Here is a 23,458-nt window from a genome sequence, read left to right as displayed (position 1 = left end):
ATTGAGAAAATTTCGTTCCTGTACATAAAAATTTTTCTCAACCCAAACCAGCCGTTTTTACATATATATTTTTCTAAAATAAGAGTTGGTTTTTAAAATTATAACTAATCGGGCATATATCTAATCAGTTTGATCGAATTGCTAAGTTGCAAGGGAAAGGGAAACCTATTTAAACCTTTAGACCTTTGATATTCATTATATAATTGACAGTGGTCTAGTGGTTCAACTTATATAAAAAATACTAGTGTTCTAGGCACTACATGTATACATGATACTGTTCTTGACTTCTCGTATATTTATATATATGTGTGGTCATATGCTCTAGATATATAAATATAATGGTCCATACACTATTCTTTGATAGATTGTTTAGGTAGAGTATTCATGATGAAACTTTGTAGAATGGACGGCAACTGCCTGTTGTGGAGAAACAAGAGTAGAAGACGACGTTTTGAAAGTCTTCAGGTCAGTGTGTGTGTAGGTGTTGTCGGTCTTCTATAGTGTCCTGATGGTTTGTGAAGAGCGTTTTATGATTGGTTGGATTATCACTGTTTCTGATTGGAGGAGAGATTTCCTGTATATTCAACCAATGGCAGCCAAGGTTACTCACCTCTAATCCAGAATCTCTGTTTATTGAAGGTTTAATAGTGTTAATATAAAACGATTCTCTGATTTTTCTTGTCTTCCAGAATTTGTCTGTGTTGATGATTCTAGTTTTCTCCCAGTTTATTCTGCGTCCAGTTGACGTGACGTGCTCTGTAATGGTTGAATTTTGTGTTTTCATGAGTCTTGTACTATCTTTACGTTCTTTTATTCTTGTTGTGAGTTTTATTCCTGTTTCTCCAATATATGTGGCCTGGCATGGCCAAGCGTGTTAATCCTTCTGTCGTGAAGGCCCGGCATGGCTAAGCGTGTTGCAACTCGTAATCTGAGGGTCGCGGGTTCGCATCCCTGTCGCGCCAAACGTGCTCACCCTTTCAGCCGTGGGGGCGTTGTAATGTAACGGTCAATCCCACTATTTGTTGGTAAAAGAGTTGGCGGTGGGTGGTGATGACTAGCTGCCTTCCCTCTAGTCTTACACTACTAAATTAGGGACGGCTAGCACAGATAGCCCTCGAGTAGCTTTGTGCGAAATTCAAAAACAAAGAAACAAATCTTTCTGTCCTGGTCTTCTTCAAGGAGTTTTGGATGAAAGAGGAGGTGTAACCATTCTGTGTAAAACTCTCTACGTTCTGCTTCGATGGATGTCTTATCACAAATGTTTTCTGCTCTCTTGTTTAGGCATTGGATTATACCACGTTCTATCGAGATTGGATAATAGGACTAGAAGTGTAGGTGTCTGTCCATGTGAGTGGGTTTTCTGTACACAGTTGTGGTTATTTGTCTTGCTTCTTTGCTGATGAGTATGTCAGAAAACGATAGACTATTTTGTTCCTCTATTTCCATCGTGAAGTAGATTCTTTTGTCTACGGAACTGAGATGTTCTAAGAAGGCTATTAAGTTTTCATGACGGTGGGGTCAAATAACGAAGGTGTCGTCGACATGATGTCTGAAGAAACCTTGTTTTATAGATGTGGATGAAAGGGCCATTTCTTCAAAGTATTCCATGAAAATGTCTGCTAGGATTGGAGAGAGTGGTGACCCCATAGCTAGACCATCTGTTTGTTCGTAGAATTCCTAGTTGTATCGGAAACAGGATGATTGTAGACAAATGTTTGTTAGTTCTATTTTGGTGTCTATTTTCATATTTGTTTTGTGTGGTAGATAGTTATCATTCAGCAGTCATTGTCTGGTGATGTGAAGGGTTTCTGAGTTTGAAACATTGGTAAATAGATTTGTGACGTCAAAACTGACCAAAATATCATGAGATTTGATGTGTAGCTTTCTGAGTTGTCCTGTGGAATCTGTCGAGTTTTGAATGTGATGTTCAGTGGAATAATAATTCAACCAATGGCAGCCATAATGGAACTAACAGCAATTTGCCTACAATCATATATATGTAAAAACGGCTTGTTTGGGTTTAGAAACGTAGAGGAGCGAACAACGTTTCGACCTTTTTCAAAGGTGACGATGACCGAAGAAGGTCGAAACGTTGTTCGCTCCTCCGCGTGAAAAATTTTCTCAACCGAAACGAGCCGTTTTTACATATATATTTTTTCTACAAGTGGGTTTTTTCGACATCACTGATTGCCTACAATCAACTAATTTCCAATACAACGAGGAACTCTAGACCATCTGTTTGATGGTCTAGCCAGGGGGTCACCACTCTCTCCAATTCTAGCAGACATTTTCATGGAATACTTTGAAGAAATGGCCCTTTCATCCACATCTATAAAACCAAGTTTCTACACATGTTATGTTGACGACACCTTCATTATTTGACCCCCACCGTAATGAAAACTTACTCGCCTTCAGTGTTCCTGCAACGATACATACATTGGAGAAACAGGAAGAAAACTCACAACAAGAATAAAAGAACATAAAGATAGTATAAGACTCATGAAAACATAAAATTCAGCCATTACAGAGCACGTCACGTCAACTGGACACAGAATAAACTGGGAGAAAACTAGAATCATCGACACAGACAAATTCTGGAACACAAGAAAAATCAAAGAATCATTTTATATTAGCACTATTAAACCTTCACTAAACAGAGATTCCGGATTAGAGGTGAGTAACCTGTGGCTGCCATTGGTTGAATATACAAGAAATCTCTCCTCCAATCAGAAACAGTGATAATCGAACAAATAATAAAACTCTCTTCACAAACCACCAGGACACTATAGAAGACCGACAACACCTACACATACACTGACCTAAAGACGAAAGACGGAAGACTTTCGAAACGTCGACTCTACACTTGTGTTTCCACAAGAAGCAGTTGCCATCCATTCTACAAAGTTTCGTCTATATACTACCTCCCTCTTGAGTGGTCTACGCACAGCATATACATATAATAATGGTCTAAGTAGTACATATACATATAATAGTCGTCTACGTACTACATATACATATAATAGTCGTCTAGGTTATATATATACATATATATAATAGTTGTCTAGGTACTACATATACATATAATAGTCGTCTAGGTCCTATATATATATTAGATCACACTACATTCCTTTATATGACGTTCTCTAATGTTTGAAATATATTTTTGTTTACTTGTACTTTCGGCTACGCAAGTAACTTTTCGAACTTTCTCGTTTCTTGGATTTTGTGTATAAATACCTGTTGAATCTCCAGGTCCATCAGTAATCAAAATAACTGAAGGGTGTTATGATAAGGTGTCTGCGAGGTCTAACGAAGTTCAGTGAATTATTTTGTTGACTTTTAGTCCTAATGAATAAAAATTGAAAGATTTTTAAACATTAATAAGAAGTGTGAGAGTGAAGAAAAGGATGGCGAACCTCAGACCAATGGCAAGTTGTGAAGTAACGGGAATATGAAGATAGTTATCTAGATTTTGGTTTTACTTCGGTAGATGTCAATCATGAAGAGTTTCTGCAGTGTGTATTATGTTTAAAGTTTTGGCTCCAGAGTACATGCTTCCAAGTAAACTAAAACGCCACTTAGAGACCAATCATCCTAACGTGACTCGTAAATCCTGTGATTATTTTATCGGAAAGTTAAGAGAATTGAAAGAACAAAAAGGTAAGTTTTTGAAACAAGCATCAATACCAAGCAATGCTTTGCTAGTGTCCTACAAGGTGGCATATAGAGTCACGAAATGTAAAATGACTCAAACTATAGCAGAATAAGTGATTTTACTGGTTGCAGTGGATATTGTGGACATTATGGTTGGTGAATCTGTGGGAAGGCTGCTTTGAAAGGTGACTTTTTCCAACAATACTATAGGTCGTAGAATTCAACACATGACCTGAACTATCAGCTAATTGAAAAATTAAAGAGAAGGAATTCGGGTTACAGTAGATGAGGCGACGGATGATGCTCATTTGATTTGCTACACACGATTCGTGGATGGTGACAAAATTGTAGAAGACCTGCAGATACAAAGGCTCAAGACTTAGTTAAGTTCCTTAACACTTTTATGTGTGAAAACAACGTAGACTGGACTAAGTGAGTGGCGTCTGTACAGATGATGGTCGCTCTATGTCCAGCTGTTATGGAGGGTTGCAGGCATAATCCACAGGGAAGCCCTTGCGTCAAAGCACTTGAGTACTCCAATGAATCTAGTCCTGGAAAGTGCAGTGAAAGTGGTGAACTTGAAAAACTCGGTCAGAGAAGGCGAGGTTTTTAAAAACTGTGTGAGTATAGGATCTGAGCACAGATCTTTATTGTACTACTATAACTCGCAATGGCTCTCCCTTGGGAAGGTACTGTTTCGTGTGTTCGAATTACAACAGGAACTCTACTCTCATCTCGAAGAAGAAGAACATGAAGGTGCTAAAAGCTTCTTGGATACTGATTGTTTACAAAAAATAACATACCTATGTGGTCTCTTCAAAAAGCTGAATGTGTTGAATCGCTTTCTACAAGGAAGCAACACGCACATTCTGAAACTCGTAGAGAAGGTTTCAGCTTTTAGGAAAAGTTATTACTATGGAGAATAAAAATGAATGAAGATGATGACAAAGACTGTTTCCCCCTGTTGTAGTAGTTTATTACATCCAGTAAAGTTGATTTGACCCACGAACTAAAATCTGTTTTTGAGGAGCACCTAAGACAGCTTAGTGACTGGTTTGAAAACTACATTCCAGAAGATATGGAGAAGTTTACATGGATCCAAGACCCATTCAAGACAAAGGCCCAATTTGAATTTACCTCTGTAGAAGATGAAGATCTTTTTTATCTATCGTGTGACAATATTTAAGAAGGAGATTTGGCAGCATGGAACAAACTGAGTTTTGGATATCAGTAAAAGATGAATATTCGCTGCTAAGCTCAACGAGTCCTAATTCTATTTGCGACGTCATACCTTTACAAAGCTGGGTTATCATCGGTTGCTGTGATAAAAAGGAAATACCGCGCGAAAATCAATGACACAAACAAAATGAGGGCGGTGGTGACCAATCTGGTAACATCTGGTTTACTGTATACATGTAAAATAACATATCATCTACCATGTAAAATAACATATCATTTACCATGTAAAATAACGTATCATTTACTATGTAAAATAACATATCATTTACCATGTAAAATAACATATCATTTACTATGTAAAATAACATACATTCACTGTATACATGTAAAATAACATATCATTTACTGTATACATGTAAAATAACATATCATTTACTGTGTAAAATAACATATCATTTACTGTGTAAAATAACATATCATTTACTGTATACATGTAAAATAACATATCATTTACTGTATACATGTAAAATAACATATCATTTACTGTGTAAAATAACATATCATTTACTGTGTAAAATAACATATCATTTACCATGTAAAATAACATATCATTTTCTGTATACATGTAAAATAACATATCATTTACTGTATACATATAAAATAACATATCAATTACTGTACACATGTAAAAATAACATATCATTTACTGTATACATGTGAAATAAACATTTTTACTGTATATATGTAAAATAAGACCTGGTTTCCTGCATATATGTAACATAACACCTTGTTTACTGTATCTATGTAAAATAACACCTGGTTTACTGTATATATGTGAAATAGCATCTGGTATGCTGTATATATGTAAAAGTATATCTTGTTTCCTCTATATACATGTTAAATAACATGTTGTTTTCTGTATATATGTGTAAAATAACATCTGGATTACTGTATATATATATATAAAATAGCATCTGGTTTATTGTATGTATGTAAAATAACATGTGGTTTACTGTATGCCTGTGTAAAATAACACTTGGTTGGTTTACTGTATATATATCTGATTTACAGTATATATATATATATATATGTGTGTGTGTGTGTGTGTGTGTGTGTGTGTGTGTGTGTGTAAAATAACAAGGGGTTTACGGTATATATAAGTAAAATAACGTTTCGTTTAAGATATATATATAATGACATTTGGTTTACTCTATATTATTAAAATAAAACCTCGTTTACTGTATATATGTGAGAAAACATTTGGTATACTGTATGTGTGTAAAAACTCTGGTGTACTGCATATATATAAAAACATCCCGTTTTCTGTGTATATCTAAAATAACATATGGTTTACTATATATAGGTAAAAGAACAATTGGTTATTGTATATATCTAAAATAACATCTGGTTTACTGTATATATGCAAAATAACATCTGGTTTACTACATATACGTACGAAAGTCTGGTTTGCTGAATATATGAGTGGTGCTACATCTGGTTTAATGTATATATGTGAAACAACATCTGGTCTACTGTATATATGTAAAATAATACCGAATTTATTGTACATATGTAGAATAACATCTGGTTTACTCTATACATGTAAAATAACACCTGGGGTACTGTATATTTATGTAAAACAATATCTGCTTTACTATATATATGTGAAAAACATCTGTTTTAATATATAAGTCAAATAACAGCTAGTATGATGTATACATGTAAGATAACATCTGATTTACTGTATATATGTCGAATACCGTCCGGTTTACTGTATATATGTAAAATAAAACTTTGTTTACTGTATGAAGGTCAAATAATTTCTTTTTTACTGTATATATATATATATGAAATACCCATTGGTTTACTGTATATGTGTGGACTAAATTTGATTTACTGTACTTATGTAAAATAACATTTAGGGTATTGTATATATATGTAACATATGGTTACCTGTATTACATATATGTAAAATAACATCTGATTCATTGGATGCATGCAAATCAAACCTGGTTGACTGTATATCTGTGGAAAATAACACATTGTGTACATTAAACAAATGTATATTATATATGTAAAATAATCTGCTTTACTGTATATATATATATATATATATAACATCTGGTTTACTGTATGCATGTTAAAAACATCTGGTTTATTGTATATATGTGAAAGAACACCTGGTTTATATTGTATATATATATATATGTAAAATAATATCTGGTTCACTGTATTATGTAAAATAATATCTTATTTACTGTATATATGTAAAATAACATCTGCTTTTCGATATAATAGGAAAACAACATCTTGTTTACTTTACTCATGTAAAATAACATCTGGCGTACTTTATATATATATATATATATCTGTAGAATAACACCTTGCTTACTGTACATATTTAAAATAACGCCTGCCTTACTGCATATATGTAAAATAACATCAAGCTTAGTGTATATAGGTGAAATAACATTATCTTTGCTCTATATATATGACAAAAAATTTGGTTTACTGTATTTATGTGAAATTACGCCTGGTTTACTGTATATATATAAAATAACATCTGGGTCACTGCATATAAGTGCAAAAACACCTGGTTTTCTCTATGTGTGTAAAATAACACCTGGTTTACTGCACATATGTAAAAGCATCTAGTTTACTGTGTGTATGTAAAATAACATTTGGTTTACTATATACACGTAGATTAGCAATTGTTTTATTGTATATATGTAAAATAACATCTGATTTACTGTATATAGGCAAAAAAGTCTGGTTTTCTTATATATGTCTGAAATAGCATCTCGTATACTGTATATATGTAAAATAACAATTGGTTTATTATATGTATGTAAAATAACATCTTGGTATACTGTATATGTGTAAAATAACATCTGGTTTATCGTATATATTCAAAATAACATCTGGTTTACTGTATGTATGTAGAATAACATCTGGTTTACTGAATATAATAATAATAATAATAATATAAATTTATTAAGCAATAAATTAGACACAAAAAATCAAATAACAATATAAAACCATCAACAAAGAGTTAACTCATCCTGTGATGGTTAAACACATAATAAAGTAAAATCAAAACTTACAAAATCAAAATAAAGTTCCCAGAATATTATCATCAGTATTTAAGATCCATTGTTTTAAGTATTTCTTTTGATTAACACGATTAATAGAAGATCTTATACTATAAGGAATATAATTATGAATACGAGGTGCCAAATAAAGATATTGATGAAGTGTAACTGTTTTACGTGGTGTGGGTACATTAATTGGAAAAAAAGATTGAAGTCGTGTAAAATATGAAGTGACTTTAAAAGGCCTATTAAAAGAAACATGCATTGTAGATAAAGCTAAAAATATAAATAAAGTTTATCATATGAAAGAGGGAGTTAAATTTACTGAAATCGGTATCAAGCCTATGGGTAAAAATAAGAGAAAACACTTTTGCAACTTGTGAATAGGAATTAAAAAAGTCTTATATGTGCCACCCCAAATTGAAATACAATATTGTAAGAAAGATTGAAAGAGAGCATAATATACACTTAACAAAATATGATAAGGAGCACAATGACTAAGTTCAAAAATTAGCATAGAACTATATTTTAATTTATTAACTAAAGAATTAATATGAAATTGCCAATTTAATTTTCGATCTAAAATAATTCCTAAATATTTAACAGAGGAAACTTGAGTCAATTTGGGACACTTACAATTAGGGTAAGTATAACAATCATTGGAATGATAAAAAATAGAAGGAAAAGCTGGAATGACACCATAAAGGTTAAACTGAAGAAGAAAAGATTTAGATATATTTAAGGATAAGCCATTACAGAAAAGCCAATTTTTAATTTTATTAAGATCACTAGAAATAATGGCTTCATTAATTAGATTTGGCTTACTATAAACAACAGCAATATCATCGGCATAGGCTTGGATATCTCCAGAAAACTGTTGGTAAAGAATATCATTTATATAAATGAGAAATAATAAAGGGCCCAGAATAGAACCTTGTGGTACTCCAACATTAATTGTAAGCCAATCACTATAATTATTGGTACAAACCGATTGCTTTCTATTGTGAAAGTAAGAAAAAAACCAATCAAAAACAATGCCTCTAAAACCATAATAAGATAATTTATTTAACAAAATTTTATGATTAACAGAATCAAAAGCTTTGGCTAAGTCAAGAAAAACAGCAATTGGATGAAGATCAGAATCCAAAGCTTCTGTAATACTTCCCACAAGTTTAGCAACAGCAACCTCCGTTCCAAGCCCAGGCCGAAAGCCAAATTGAGAAGGAGACAAAACTGAATGTCTATTAAGAAATGATAAAATTCTAATCTTCATAGATTTTTCAAATAGTTTAGAGAAATGTATTAATAAGGAAATAGGTCTATAATTCGTAAAATCAAAAATATTACCAGATTTATAAATAGGAATGACCAATGATAACTTTAAAGCATTAGGAAACTTCCCTTGAGTAAAAGATAAATTAATTAAAAAAGTCAAAATTGGTGCAAAAGATTAGCATTAGCTTTCAAAATCTTAACCGAAACACCATCTACACCATTAGAAGCTGAATTTGATAAGGAGAAAATATTATTCATAGTTTCAGATACAGTAACAGGATATAGGTAACAAGAAGAAGAAGGAGCAGGAGGCATGCCCTGAGAACAAAATTTAGGATCAGAGCAAATAGATTTAGCAACATTAACAAAAAAATAATTCAAATCAGATAAATCAGTAGTACCAAAATTACAAAATTTCTTTTTTTTTTTAACATCAATAATAGAGTTAACAATATTCCAATTCTGTTTAATAGTTTTAGCATTCTTAAACAGGTTATGATAATAAGTCCATTTAGTCTTACGGGTCAAGCTAACAACATAATTCCTTAAACACTTAAATCTAATCTTTAGATAAATATCATCAGGAAATTGATGTACTTTCTTTTTTAACTTATCTCTTTTAATCATTAACAAAACCAATTCACTGGTAATCCATGGCTTAATTTTTCTAAACTTTCGTGACACAGAAACAGTAGTAGTACAACTTTGAATACAATCAGTTAACACTTCAGCAAAATTATCATAAGCAACATTAACATCAGAACAATTCATAACACAGGACCAATCTGAAAATTCAAACAAGAACTCAAATCATTATACTTAATCTTTTGAACATTTGAGACATGTTCTAGATCCGATAAAATGTCTATACATAAAACAATTGGAAAATGATCGGTCAAAAACTCTCAACAATATAAGAATAACAATTTTTAACAGTATTTCCACTAACTAAAAAATGATCAATACAAGAATTAGTAACATTGGTTATCCGTGTAGGAGAAGAAATAATAATACGAAGATTGTTCTCAGACAAAAACTTAAAATATGCATTCTTATAACAAACATCATCAAATGTCAAAACATCTATATTAAAATCACCAACAAGTATATTAATATCATATTTGTATAAATTCAATTCTAATGAAAGCTCATCAATAAATTTCAATACAGGCAATCTAGGAGATCGATAAACAACAAAGAGATTAAATTTCTTATTTTGAATCATACAAAATAAAATTAAAGCATCAGACTTAATGTACTGTACTTCTTTTATCATAGCCAGTATCTCAAATTTAACAAAAACTGCCACTCCACTAGCCTTATTTAGACCAGAAGAAAAATAATATCTGGTTTAGTGTATATGCGTGAAATAACATTATTTTTACTATATATATTATATATATATGAAAAATAACAAGGTTTACTATATTTATGTAAAATAACATCTGGTTCAGTGCACATAAGTGCAAAAACAGATGGATTTCTCTGTGTGTCTAAAATAATAGCTGGTTTACTGCACATATGTAAAAACATTTGGTTTGCTATATACAGGTAAAGTAGCAATTAGTTTATTGTATATAGGGAAAATAACATCTGGTTTACTGTGTATATGTAAAATAACAATTGGTTTATTGTATATATGTGAAATAACATCTAGTTTATTGTATTTCTATGTAAAATAACATCTTGTTTACTGAAAATGTGTGAAATAACATCGGTTTATTCTATATATGGAAAATAACACCTAGTATGCAGTATGTATCTGTAAAATAACATATGGTTTACTGTATATATATATATATAAATTAACACGTGGTTTAATGTATATATATGTAAAATAACATCTGGTTTATTGTGTATATGTGAAATAACATTATCTTTACTTACACATATGTAAAATTACATCTGGCTTACTGTATATATACAAAATAACATCTGGTTCAGTGTATATATGTTATAAACATCTGCTTTATCGTGTGTAAAATAACTCCTTGTTTACTGTATATATATAAAAACATATCTTTTACTGTGTATATGTAAAATAATATGTTTTACCATATATAGTTAAAATTACAATTGGTTTATTGCAATATGTAGAATAACACCTGGTTTACTGTATATATGTAAAATTACACCTGGTTTACTGTATATATGTAAAATAACATCTGGTTCACTGCATATAAGTGCAAAAACAGCTGTTTTACTCTATGTGTGCAAAATAACACCTGGTTAAGTGCATATATGTAGAAACATCTAATTTACCGTGTGTATGTAAAATAACTTTGGGTTCACTATATACAGGTGAAGTAGCAATTGTTTTATTTTATATATGTAAAGCAACATCTGGTTGTCTGGATATATGTATAAAATAACATCTCGTATACTGTATATATGTGAAATAACAATTTGTTTACTGTACATATGTAAAATAACAGCTGGTTTGCTGTATATATGTGAAATAACATCTGGTTTACTGTACATAGGTGAAATAACATCACGTTTATTGTATTTATATGTAAAATAAATTCTTCTTTACTATATATGCACGAAATAACATCTGGTTTATTGTATATATGCAATATAGCATCTGGTTTTTTGAATATAGGTAAAATAACATCTTGTTTACTGAATATATCTAAAATACCATCTGGCTAGCTGTATATATGTATAAAATAACACCTGTTTTTTGAATATATGTAAAATAAGATTAGGTGTACTTTATATATCTATAATAATAACTGCTTTACTGCATATATATGCATGATAAACTTGGCTTATGTTATATATATCTAAAATAACATCTTGTCGGGTGTAAATATGTGAATTAACACGTGATTTAATGTAAATATATGAAATAACATCTGTTTTATTGTATATATGTAAAATAACATCTGGTGTACTGTATGTATGTTAAATAATATCTTATTTAATACATATGTATATCAAATGACATATTGTTTGCTTTATATATATGTGAAATAACATCTTATGTACAAAATTTATGTAAAAATATCTTGTTTGCTGCATATATGTGTTAAATAATATCTGGATTGCTGTATATATGTAAAATAACACTAGGTTTACTGTATATATATATATAAATTGACACATGGTTTACTCTATATATATGTAAAATAACACCTTATTTACAGTAAATATGTAGAAAAATATCTGATTTACGATATTTATGTAAAATAACATCTGTTTTACTGTATATATGCAAAATAGCATATTGTTTACTGTATAAATCTGTAAAATAATATATAGTTTACTGTATATATTTACAGGTGGTTTACTGTTTATTGTATTTATGTAAAATAACACCTTGTTAACAGTATATATGTAAAAGAACATCTGATTTACTCCATATATGTAAAATAATACCTGATTTACTTTATATATGGGAAATAACATCTGGTTTACTGTATATAGGTAAAATAACACCTGGTTTAATGTACATATGTAAGATAATATTTGGTTTATTGTATATAGGTAAAATAATATCTGGTTTACTGTATATAGGTAAAATAACACCTGATTTAACGTACATATGTAAGATAATATTTGGTTTATTGTATATAGGTAAAATAACATCTGGTTTACTGTATATAGGTAAAATAATATCTGGTTTACTGTATATAGGTAAAATAACCCCTGGTTTAAAGTACATATGTAAGATAATATTTGGTTTATTGTATATAGGTAAAATAACATCTGGTTTACTGTATATAGGTAAAATAACACCTGGTTTAATGTACATATGTAAGATAATATTTGGTTTACTGTATATAGGAAAAATAACACCTGGTTTAATGTACATATGTAAGATAATATTTGGGTTTAGGTAAAATAACATCTGGTTTACTGTATATAGGTAAAATAACATCTGGTTTACTGTATATAGGTAAAATAACACCTGGTTTAATGTACATATGTAAGATAATATTTGGTTTACTGTATATAGGTAAAATAACACCTGGTTTAATGTACATATGTAAGATAATATTTGGTTTACTGTATATAGGTAAAATAACACCTGGTTTAATGTACATATGTAAGATAATATTTGGTTTACTGTATATAGGTAAAATAACACCTGGTTTAATGTACATATGTAAGATAATATTTGGTTTACTGTATATAGGTAAAATAACACCTGGTTTAATGTACATATGTAAGATAATATTTGGTTTATTGTATATAGGTAAAATAACATGTATTTTACTTATATACACTGCTAGACAAAATTTTAAGGCCAATGAACATAAAAAATATGCATTTTGCGTTGTTAGTCTCAGCCACTTATCTGAATAGAGCTTTGAAAGATAAAAATAAGGAAAGAGAAAATAAAAATAAAAACTTTTTTTGCATTTAATAGGGTAAATGTGAACACTATGAAACTAGTCTAAATACTAACTGGTCAAAAGTTTAAGAACATACCAAAAAGAAGTCCGAAACAGGGTAGGAAATGCCCTCGGTAGTGAGTTGCATGGCTGTCATTGCGAATAACTTCAAACATTCGCTTTGGCATGGCCGATATAAAAGCGTTAGCGGTAGGCTAACTTGAATGTTATTCCAAGTGGTGAAGATAGCTTCACGAAGATCGTGCACTGTTTGGAATTGACGCCCATTTCTACAGACTCCCCTTGCCATCCACCCCCAAAATATTTTCAATGGGGTTTAGTTCGGGCGAACACGCAAGATGATCCAAAAGAAACACGCTATTCGCCATGAAAAAGTCCTTTGTCCTGCGGGCATTGTGGTTTCCAGCGTTGTCCTGCTGATAGATCCAGTGATTTCCACACAAGCGAGAGCCTTCAATAAATAAGTATGCTCTCTCCAACATGCCAATGTAGCCAGCTGCTGTTTGACGCCCCTGTATAAACTGAAGCTCTCTTGTTCCATAGAAGGAGAAAGCACCCCAGATTATGATGGAACCTCCTCCACTGTGTCGTGTAGAAAATGTCTCTGGTGGGCTATCCTTATCGTGCCAGTAACATTGGAAGCCATCTGGACCAACCAGTTGAAATTTTTTCTTTTCAGAGAACAAAACCTTCGTCCACTTTTCTACGTTCATTGTTTGGTGCTTCTCAGCAAAGTTAACCCGAGCTGTTTCGTGGTGTGGAAGAAGGCGTGGCCTTTGAAGACGTTTACGGTTTTTAAAGTCTTTCTCTCGTAGATGCCGTCTTATTGTTCTTGAGCTGCATTCTGCATCCCTAAGGGCCTTAATCTGGTTCGACGATCGGCTGATGTCTTACCGGACAACCCGTCGTATCCTCCTGCTCAACGTCGGCGACATTTTCTTGGGCCGACCACTTGAAATTCTCGTTCCATATCCCTCAGGGTCTTTTAAGAAATTTGTAACAGCATTTTATTACGCCCAATCCCACCAGCGGTGGCACGTTGAGTGAGACCTTGCTTTTGCAGCTCGACAATTCTGCCATGTTCAAACTCTGTCAACTTTTTAGCCTTTGCCATGTTTTTACCCAATGTAACACAGGAGATGTCAGTGGGAGATGCTGACAACGCTAATGCTTGAACACAAATGACTAAATTTTGTTACGTGTTTACCGAATAACGCTTCGTTTCAGTATGGTCTTAAACTTTTGACCAGCTAGTATTTAAGCTAATTTCATAGTGCTCACATTTTCCCTATTAAATGCTAAAAACGTTTTTTTATTTTTATTTTCCCTTTTCTCAATTTCATCCTTCAAAACTCTACTCAAATACGTGGTCTAACAACGCAAAATACATATTTTGTCTTTATGTTCATTGGCCTTAAGATTTTGGCAATCAGTGTATATGTAAAATAACGTCTGGTTTACTGTTTACACATTCTTTATTGTATATATGTAATGTACAGGTTCTTTTAAATATCCTTCTTGTCTGTGATGTTATGTTACCTGTAGAATGTTGTTTTTTTAATGTTGAAGTCCTTGCTCTTGATTGCAACGTTTCTTTTTACTTTAAGGAATATAAAACATTGTTTTCAATCTGTGTGAGATATAACATGAATATCTTTACTTGTTATTCTTGTGCACGTTTCTTAGAACACGCGATACATCTGCGTTGAGAAAAATTAATGATATCGATTATAACCTTTAAACATTAATATTAACTATAACCTTTGAACATTTATATTAAGTGTAATCTTTAAACATTAATATCAAGTATAACCTTTAAACATTAATATCACGTATAACCTTCAAACATTAATATCACGTATAACCTTTAAACATTAATATTAAATATAACCTTTAAATATTTATATCAATTATAACCTTTAAACATTAATATCACGTATAACCTTTAAACATTAGTATTATGTATTACCTTTAAACATTAATATCAAGTATAACCTTTAAACATTAATATTAAGTATAACCTTTAAATATTGATATCAATTATAACCTTTAAACATTAATATCAAGTATAACCTTTAAACATTAATATTAAGTATAACCTTTAAACATTAATATCAAGTATAACCTTTAAACATTAATATTAAGTATAACCTTTAAATATTGATATCAATTATAACCTTTAAACATTAATATTAAGTATAACCTTTAAACATTAATATCGAGTATAACCTTTAAATATTGATATCAATTATAACCTTTAAACATTAATATCACATATAACCTTTAAACATTAATATCAATTATAACCTTTAAACATTAATATCACGTATAACCTTTAAACATTAGTATTACGTATAACCTTTAAACATTAATATTAAGTATAACCTTTAAACATTAATATCACGTATAATTTTTAAACAATAATATCAAGTATAACCTTTAAACATTAATATTACGTATAACCTTTAAACATTAATGTTAAGTATAACCTTTAAATATTGATATTAATTATAACCTTTAAACTTTTATATCACGTATAACCTTTAAACATTAATATCACGTATAACCTTTAAACATTAATATTAAGTATAACCTTTAAATATTTATATCAATTATAACCTTTAAACATTAATATCAAGTATAACCTTTAAACATTAATATTAAGTATAACCTTTAAATATTGATATCAATTATAACCTTTAAACATTAATATCAAGTATAACCTTTAAACATTAATATTAAGTATAACCTTTAAACATTAATATCGAGTATAACCTTTAAATATTGATATCAATTATAACCTTTAAACATTAATATCACATATAACCTTTAAACATTAATATCAAGTATAACCTTTAAACATTAATATCACGTATAATTTTTTTAAACATTAATATCAAGTATAGCCTTTAAATATTGATATCAATTATAACCTTTAAACATTAATATCACATATAACCTTTAAACATTAGTATTAAGTATAACCTTTAAATATTGATATTAATTATAACATTTAAACTTTAATATCACGTATAACCTTTAAATATTGATATCAATTATAACCTTTAAACATTAATATCACGTATAACCTTTAAACGTTAGTATTACGTATAACCTTTAAACATTAATATCACGTATAATTTTTAAACATTAATATCAAGTATAACCTTTAAACATTAATATTACGTATAACCTTTAAACATTAATATTAAGTATAACCTTTAAATATTGATATTAATTATAACCTTTAAACTTTTATATCACGTATAACCTTTAAACATTAATATTAAGTATAACCTTTAAATATTGATATCAATGATAACCTTTAAACATTAATATCAAGTATAACCTTTAAACATTAATATCAAGTATAACCTTTAAACATTAATATCGAGTATAACCTTTAAATATTGATATCAATTATAACCTTTAAACATTAATATCACATATAACCTTTAAACATTAATATTAAGTATAACCTTTAAACATTAATATCACGTATAACCTTTAAACATTAGTATTACGTATAACCTTTAAACATTAATATTAAGTATAACCTTTAAACATTAATATCACGTATAATTTTTAAACATTAATATCAAGTATAACCTTTAAACATTAATATTACGTATAACCTTTAAACATTAATATTAAGTATAACCTTTAAATATTGATATTAATTATAACCTTTAAACTTTTATATCACGTATAACCTTTAAACATTAATATTAAGTATAACCTTCAAACATTGATATAAATTATAATTTTTAAATATTGATATCAGTTATAACAATTTTTTCTTTTATCTTATCAATTGAATCTACTTTTTAACGCTGTAAAAAGCGTGTTTGTACTCAAATGACTGTTACCTATGTAGATTAAGATAAAAAAAAATAATGAAATCAACGTCTGTTACTTAAGTTAAACAGTAGCTTTGAAATGTTTCATTACTGAAAAAATATATTGAAAAAAATATTATGCTTCAAATTATGTCGAACTAGATAAAATTGTATAGATATTATTATATCATGTTATCTGTTTTTTACATAATCTAGTAAAAAATAACATTTACCGCATAAATATTTTTTGTTTGAATATCCAATTGTGCTTCAAGCAAGATACTTAAAAAATAAAGATCTTTACCTTAAGTTTAATTTTGTTTTAACATTTGAAAGCATTGTATTTTAACACGAAGTGTATATTCCACCTAGGGGTCGACCGTTTCTACGACAATATAGAAGAGATGCTTGGTTACCGTATCAACCCATGGTTACGCTGGTGTTGGCTGTACTTTACTCCACTAATCACAGCTGTAAGCCGATATTTTTTAGTAATACGACGTAATGAGACCACTATATAAGAGACTGTCTGTATAGTTTCTAAGGCTTTCAACACATTTCTTCCTAAAGATATGTGATATTTCACGTGATCAGTGTTATACAAACGTTGTTTTACTTTAACAAATTCGCTATATTTTGTCTGGGAAAAACAACTACGTTCAGTTACTTTGATGTCAAAGCTTACTGTTTTGATAGATGTGGATTACAGAAACCATTATAATATCTTGTTTACAGCCTTATGAAACCATTGTAATATATGAGTTACAGCCTTATGAAACCATTATAATATCTTGTTTACAGCCTTATGAATCTATTATAATATCTGCGTTACAGTCTAGTTAAACCATTATAATATCTGGGTTACAGCGTTATAAAAGCATAATATCTTGTTTACAGGCTAATAAAATCATTATAATATCCAGGTACTGCCTTATTAAACCATTATAATATTGGGGTTACAGCGTTATGAAACCATTATAATATCTTGTTTATAGCCTTATAAAACCATTATAATATTTGTTTTACAGACATATGAAGCGACTATAATATATGGGTTACAGCCTTATAAAGCTATTATAATATCTGGGTTACAGCGTTATAAAAGCATAATATCTTGTTTACAGCCTAATAAAATCATTATAATATCCAGGTACTGCCTTATTAAATCATTATAATATCTGGGTTACAGCGTTATAAAAGCATAATATCTTGTTTACAGCCTAATAAAACCATTATAATATCTGGGCTACGGCCTTATAAAACCATTATAATATCTGGGCTACGGCCTTATAAAACCATTATAATATCTGGGCTACGGCCTTATAAAGCCATTATAATATCTGGGCTACGGCCTTATAAAACCATTATAATATCTGGGCTACGGCCTTATAAAACCATTATAATATCTGGGCTACGGCCTTATAAAACCATTATAATATCTGGGCTACGGCCTTATAAAACCATTATAATATCTGGGCTACGGCCTTATAAAACCATTATAATATCTGGGCTACGGCCTTATAAAACCATTATAATATCTGGGCTACAGCCTTATAAAACCATTATAATATCTGGGCTACGGCCTTATAAAACCATTATAATATCTGGGCTACGGCCTTATAAAACCATTATAATATCTGGGCTACAGCCTTATAAAACCATTATAATATCTGGGCTACGGCCTTATAAAACCATTATAATATCTGGGCTGGGCTACGGCCTTATAAAACCATTATAATATCTGGGCTACAGCCTTATAAAACCATTATAATATCTGGGCTACAGCCTTATAAAACCATTATAATATCTGGGCTACGGCCTCATAAAACCATTATAATATTTGTTTTACACTCTTATAAAAGCATTAAAATATCTTGGTTTCAGCCTTATGGAACTATTACATGTATAACATCTTGGCTACGGCCTTATGAAGCCATTACAATATCTGTGTTACGGTGTTATGAAGCGATTATAATATCTGGGTTATCGACTTATAAAACCATTACAATAAATAAGTTAGCTATCGGTTTTCATCCCAAGATTGGTACCCATATTACATTTCTGAAAAAATTCTCCGTAAGTATCAGGTTTTACTTCCTATTTAACGTATACTTCGCTACCTTCTGTTCCTTTCTCAATTCTCTTATTGTTTTTCAAACCTGTAAAAGGTTTTCTACTTTTTTCTATATTATTGCTTTGTTTTTCTATTTAAATAACAAATTAATAAACTGAATATAAAAGTTTTGAAGAAAGGTTTTTGCTTTGACTTTTATCATTTGATTATAAATTTCTTTGTAGTGTTATCCCAAGCTCTTTTGATAAATTAGTTTTTTGTTTTTATATAAGCAGAAATTATTACATATATATATATATACGAACTTGTTATCTTCACCCATTGGTTTGTTACATTCAGATAAACAGTAGTCTTACCTGATGCCATACTTTTGTTTTAAAATCTTGATTGGCGAGCTTTCATGGCCACGTGCTTAAAACTTCCTGCTCACGTGATGTGTACATCGTTTTACTATTTATTATTCCACACACTCACTTTTATCCATTTTTCTCCAGAAAAAGACGTTTCCAACTGGGAAAATCTTGCAAGCTGTTTCTTTCATTTATTATTTCGTCACAGATTCCTGAATGTCTGTTGTCATTCTTTTTCTCAAACTTACTTTTTCATATTACATTTTAAACAAAATTCATTTAATTCTGTGAGAGATGTAACAGTATTCTTACAGGGGTACAAAATCATACTCTACACTAATGACTTTTATAATTGATAATAGGTGTTCACTTTAGAGTGTCAACTATATTGATTTTACTTTCCGTTAACTTTTATAATTGATAACAGGTGTCCACTTTAGAGTGTCGACTTTATTGGTTTTACTTTCCGTTAACTTTATGTTACATATACAGGGTGCCCTAAAAAATCTATACACACTTTGAATGATTATAAATACAATGTTTATTAAGATATATCAATGTTTTATAATCCAAGTTTAAGAAGACAAGTGTAGAATCTTTTCAGGCACTGCTGATAACGTGAGCAGATGGAATTACAAACTTCACGAATCATTTGGTATTTGGATGTGTCCTCTTTCACTCAGCTCATTGTATTTGGATGTGTCCTCTTTCACTCAGCTCATTATATTTGGATGTGTCCTCTTTCACTCAGCTCATTGATTGTTGCAGGTTTTGTGCTATAAACCTTATCTGTGACGTATCCCCATAAGAAAAAAAAAAATTCCAGAGGTGTGAGGTCTGGAGAACGTGGGGGAAATTCAGTGCTACCTTTTCTCCCAATCCATCTGTTCGGCAAATCTTAGTCAAGATAGGTCCTCACATTACGATGGCAGTGGGGAGGTGCTACATCTTGCTGGAAATAAAACTCCTCATCTGTAAATTGTTCTCAATGCGTGGCACGACAGATTCTTGCTGCAAGTTCAGATAAACGAGACTAGTGACTGTGTTTTCGAAAAAAATGGTCCAATTACGCCCAATGCTGATAATACACACCACACTGTAACCCCTGGTAAGTTTACGTGGTGTTCAACCGTAACATGCGGGTTCTGAGATGCCAAGTAGGCGCAATTATGGTGATTAACCGATCAATTTAACTTAAATTTGGCCTCATCGCTCCAGACAATCTTGTTCGGAAACTGTGCATCCTCTGCAGATTTTGACAGGTACCATTCACAGAATTCAACTCTCTGGTCAGGATCATCTTCATTGAGGACGTGGACTAATACCAGAATAAAACGTTTCCAATGAACGCACTTCATTACGCGATGGACGCTCGATTTTAAGATTCCTGTCTCATGGGCTGTTTGCAGAACAGATTTTCTTGGAGATCAGTGAAAACCCTCCAACAGCTCTGCTTCTTGTGTGGGACTGGTGGACGACCGCGGCCTTCCAGAACGCTTTTTATGGACGTCTTGAACAGTTCCATTTGTTTCAAACTTATTCGAGTAATGGTGAGTCACGTTGTGGATCTGTTTGAAACTCCCTTCTAAACCGTCTTTGCACTTCAGCTACGTTCTCGCACTTAGAGTAGCACTTTAAGATATATTTCCTCTTCTTAAAACTTAGTCTTGCTTCTGCCTTTACTTCAAATCTGTTGCACCTGTAAAAAAAGAAAGTGTGAGTGAGTTATAATCATTCAAAGTGAGTATACATGTTTTAGGACACCCTGTATATAACAGCTCCGTACATAGTACGACATCACACAAATAATAAAGTTATTTTCATTGCTCCTTACCACATTTCCAGCTGTTGTAACTTTACTGTTGTTATTGATCTCCACACCTAAAGAGTAATGTATGTCGGTTGTTGGGGTTATCTAAAGCTACTGTGTCGATATTGGTTAATGGCTGTTTAAATATTGTATAAATTTCGTTGATATACTGTTAGCCAGATGTTACATTGTTAAGCTGACGATACCAATTAAAGTCAACACCTGTGTTTATACGTTACGTGAACGTACAATTTCTATAATGTTACTCTTTTATTAACAGTACTGGTTAGAAGGGTTAGTATATATACTTTTGTTATTATTCAATTTAATTGTTATTGTACTTTTATTAACACTACTGGTTAGAAGAGTTAGTATATATACTTTTGTTATTATTCAATTTAATTGTTATTGTACTTTTATTAACAGTATTGGTTAGAAGGGTTAGGAGATATAATTTTGTTAATATTCAATTTAATTTTTATTGTACTCTAATTACACAGATTGTTTTGATAGTAGCTTAGCGTAGAACTAACCTAAATCTCCTAAGCTGGCCATATAATAGGATATTATTGGGTTTATGGCCGAAAATACACTCTTGTGCAAATTAATTGAAACAAATGGTAATTTTACAATATTTTCATCATGGCGGCCGGTGTAGGCTTGCTGGATCCCCTGATTTCCTTTAACAGTCATTTTTTCACACAGACGGCGTCATTAGCTGTGTTTTGCAGCACGGTTGATCTATTTTTGGTATATATGACGAAATTTTGAGGAATATTACGTCATTCGAAATTGCGTTAGAAGAGCAAGGAGACCAGTCAAAAAACAACTTCTTACTAACTCAATGAAGAAAAAACGGTATCAGTGGGGTCTGAAATACAAGAACTGGACGCGAGAACAATGAAGGAAGGTGTTATTTATTGACGAGACTCATTTCTTCGTACAGGGTCAAAGAAGTCTGCATGTTCGCAGATCTCCAGGTGAGAAACTTAGAGAATCTCACATCAATCAGTTCGTAAAACATCCCTTGAAGAAGACGTTTTAAGGCTTTTTCAGCTACTGTCGGAGGCTTACATATCGTAGAAGGTATGATGCGAGGATCACAGTACATCGACGTTTTGCAGAGAAGAGTCATTCCAGAATTGAAAAAGAGATTTCCAGATGGATCTGGCATTTTTCAGCAAGATCTGGCTCCGTGCCATACATCGAAACTTGTGAAGAATTTTATGACTTCAATGCAAATAAAGGTGCTGGACTGGCCTGGAAACTCTCCGGACTTAAATCCTATTGAAAATCTTTGGGCGATTTGTAAAGAAAGACTTCGGGGAAAAGACTGTACTACGAAAGATAAACTAATTGAGGCCATAATTGAGGTGTGGTACCGCGATCCAAAAATTAGTAAACATTGCAGTCAACTCGTGGACTCGATGCCAAAGCGGATTAATGATCTCCTGAAGAATAAAGGCGGTCATATCATGTATTAATTAGTGAGTAATTTTTGGATTCTCAGAAATAAAACGCAAAAAGTTGAAAAAATCGTAATTTTCCGTCTTGTTTCAATTAATTTGCACAAGGGTGTACAGTTAACAGTAACGATACCCAGCTGATGACACTGCATTCTGGTCATAATAAGAACATACAAAAAGTGTATTTCATTAGCTGAGTTTATTAAGAGACCAGTTTTTAGTTTCCTTCCAAGTGGTTAGCTTGCTCTGATTAGAAGTTAATTTTAATTTCCTTACTTTCATTACTGTGCTAGACTTTTACAGTCTAATGAAACCGTTAGATTATCTGGGTTATCAGAATGAAACCATTAGAATA

At 31.0% G+C, this 23,458-nt stretch overlaps 1 protein-coding gene across 1 annotated transcript in view; it reads left to right on the top strand.

Moving 5' to 3' along the window:
- LOC143241777 (sodium- and chloride-dependent taurine transporter-like) overlaps positions 1 to 23,458 on the top strand; it is a 143,463-nt gene that overhangs the window by 117,483 nt on the left and 2,522 nt on the right. The window contains exon 11 of the mRNA XM_076485008.1: positions 17,776 to 17,876. Coding sequence (XP_076341123.1) covers positions 17,776 to 17,876 — 101 coding nt within the window. The remainder of the gene's footprint in view (positions 1 to 17,775; positions 17,877 to 23,458) is intronic.

The sequence above is a fragment of the Tachypleus tridentatus genome, unplaced genomic scaffold, assembly GCF_004210375.1.
Source record: "Tachypleus tridentatus isolate NWPU-2018 unplaced genomic scaffold, ASM421037v1 Hic_cluster_1, whole genome shotgun sequence".
In the NCBI taxonomy this organism is placed as follows: Eukaryota; Metazoa; Arthropoda; class Merostomata; order Xiphosura; family Limulidae; genus Tachypleus; species Tachypleus tridentatus.
Note: the sequence above shows the minus strand (reverse complement) of the source record. Positions and strands in the feature narration are given on the sequence as shown.